Below are 1120 nucleotides of genomic sequence, written 5' to 3'. Positions count from 1 at the left end.
CCCACCCACACCCACACCCACACCCACACCCACACACACACACTGATGCCCCCACCCCAGAGAAGACCTGCTAGGCCCTGCAGCAGCAGAACAGAGACTGCTGCACAGCCACACCTCGCAGGAACCCCTGCCCCCCGAGACCCTGCTGCAGACACAGAACCTCCGGGCTCCCAGGGAAAGTAGTTTCCCAGCCCCCCACCATGCCCAGAAATAACAACAGTTTGGTTAGGGACGTACAGAATAAGAAGGGACACGATGCCGGGTGACATTTCATACCAAACAGCTTTATATAGGGACACGGGACATACTTTAATTTGAATTTCTAAATTCTTTATTAATTCGATTGTAATCCTGTCAGAGTAATCCATTTATGATGCATCATTTCACTGTTCTCTATAAGCAGAAATTCAATTTGGGTCAACATGTGGTGTGATATTACAGAAGAAACACATCAGTAGAAACAGAAATTACTAGAACATGGATCCCAATCTAAAACCTACACTGTCTTGTTGGACAGAAGAGATATAGGAGTTTCTCTGTGAATCAGAGGAAACCAGGGAGAGATGCCATTGCAAGCTGGCTCTGACGCTGTCTCTACTGTCCCTTAAAAATCCATGTTCTGCTGGAGTCACAGACACAATCTTGCCACCAATCAATTATGTAAGATTAAGGAGTGCGGGAGTTAGAAAACAGAGCTTTCTGCAGCCTTTCCTCCCCACTTCACCTCAAACCTTCTCTATCTTTCCCATTAATTTGGGGAAATCATCAAAGGACGCGGGTGGCGAGGAAGGGCTCCTGCCGGGTACCGCCCATCCCTGGCGCAGTCACCCCCCAACGCAGTAGGTCGTCATGAGCAGTAAACTGCCCCTTTTGGTGCCATACTCCGCCATGGACTTCCCTCTTCCAGCTTCTTGCCGTCGCAAACCACAATCTGTTTCTCGGGCACGACAGCGGTCTTGCTCTCGATCATCTGTTTCACCTGGGCCACCGAACTGGCCCTTCGCACCTGGGGGAGGTGCCTCTGCCCCTCATGGCCGCTCTCCACCAGAACCAAGGGCAGCTCCTCCTCACAGGGCTCCACCACCTTCAGAGTGAGATGGATGGTCGTCTGCCTGTCGAT

The 1120-nt window shown here is 51.2% G+C and overlaps 1 protein-coding gene across 1 annotated transcript; it reads right to left on the bottom strand.

The window, feature by feature from the left end:
• Positions 1-824: 824 nt before the first annotated feature.
• Positions 825-1120, bottom strand: LOC115296438 (ubiquitin D-like; the record flags this gene model as incomplete). Its single annotated transcript, XM_029944897.1, is given in 2 exon segments — positions 825-901; positions 904-1120. Coding segments are annotated over 2 exon segments (294 nt in total), but the record flags the coding sequence as incomplete, so codon positions are not given.

The sequence above is a fragment of the Suricata suricatta genome, chromosome 7 (genome assembly GCF_006229205.1).
Source record: "Suricata suricatta isolate VVHF042 chromosome 7, meerkat_22Aug2017_6uvM2_HiC, whole genome shotgun sequence".
In the NCBI taxonomy this organism is placed as follows: Eukaryota; Metazoa; Chordata; class Mammalia; order Carnivora; family Herpestidae; genus Suricata; species Suricata suricatta.
Note: the sequence above shows the minus strand (reverse complement) of the source record. Positions and strands in the feature narration are given on the sequence as shown.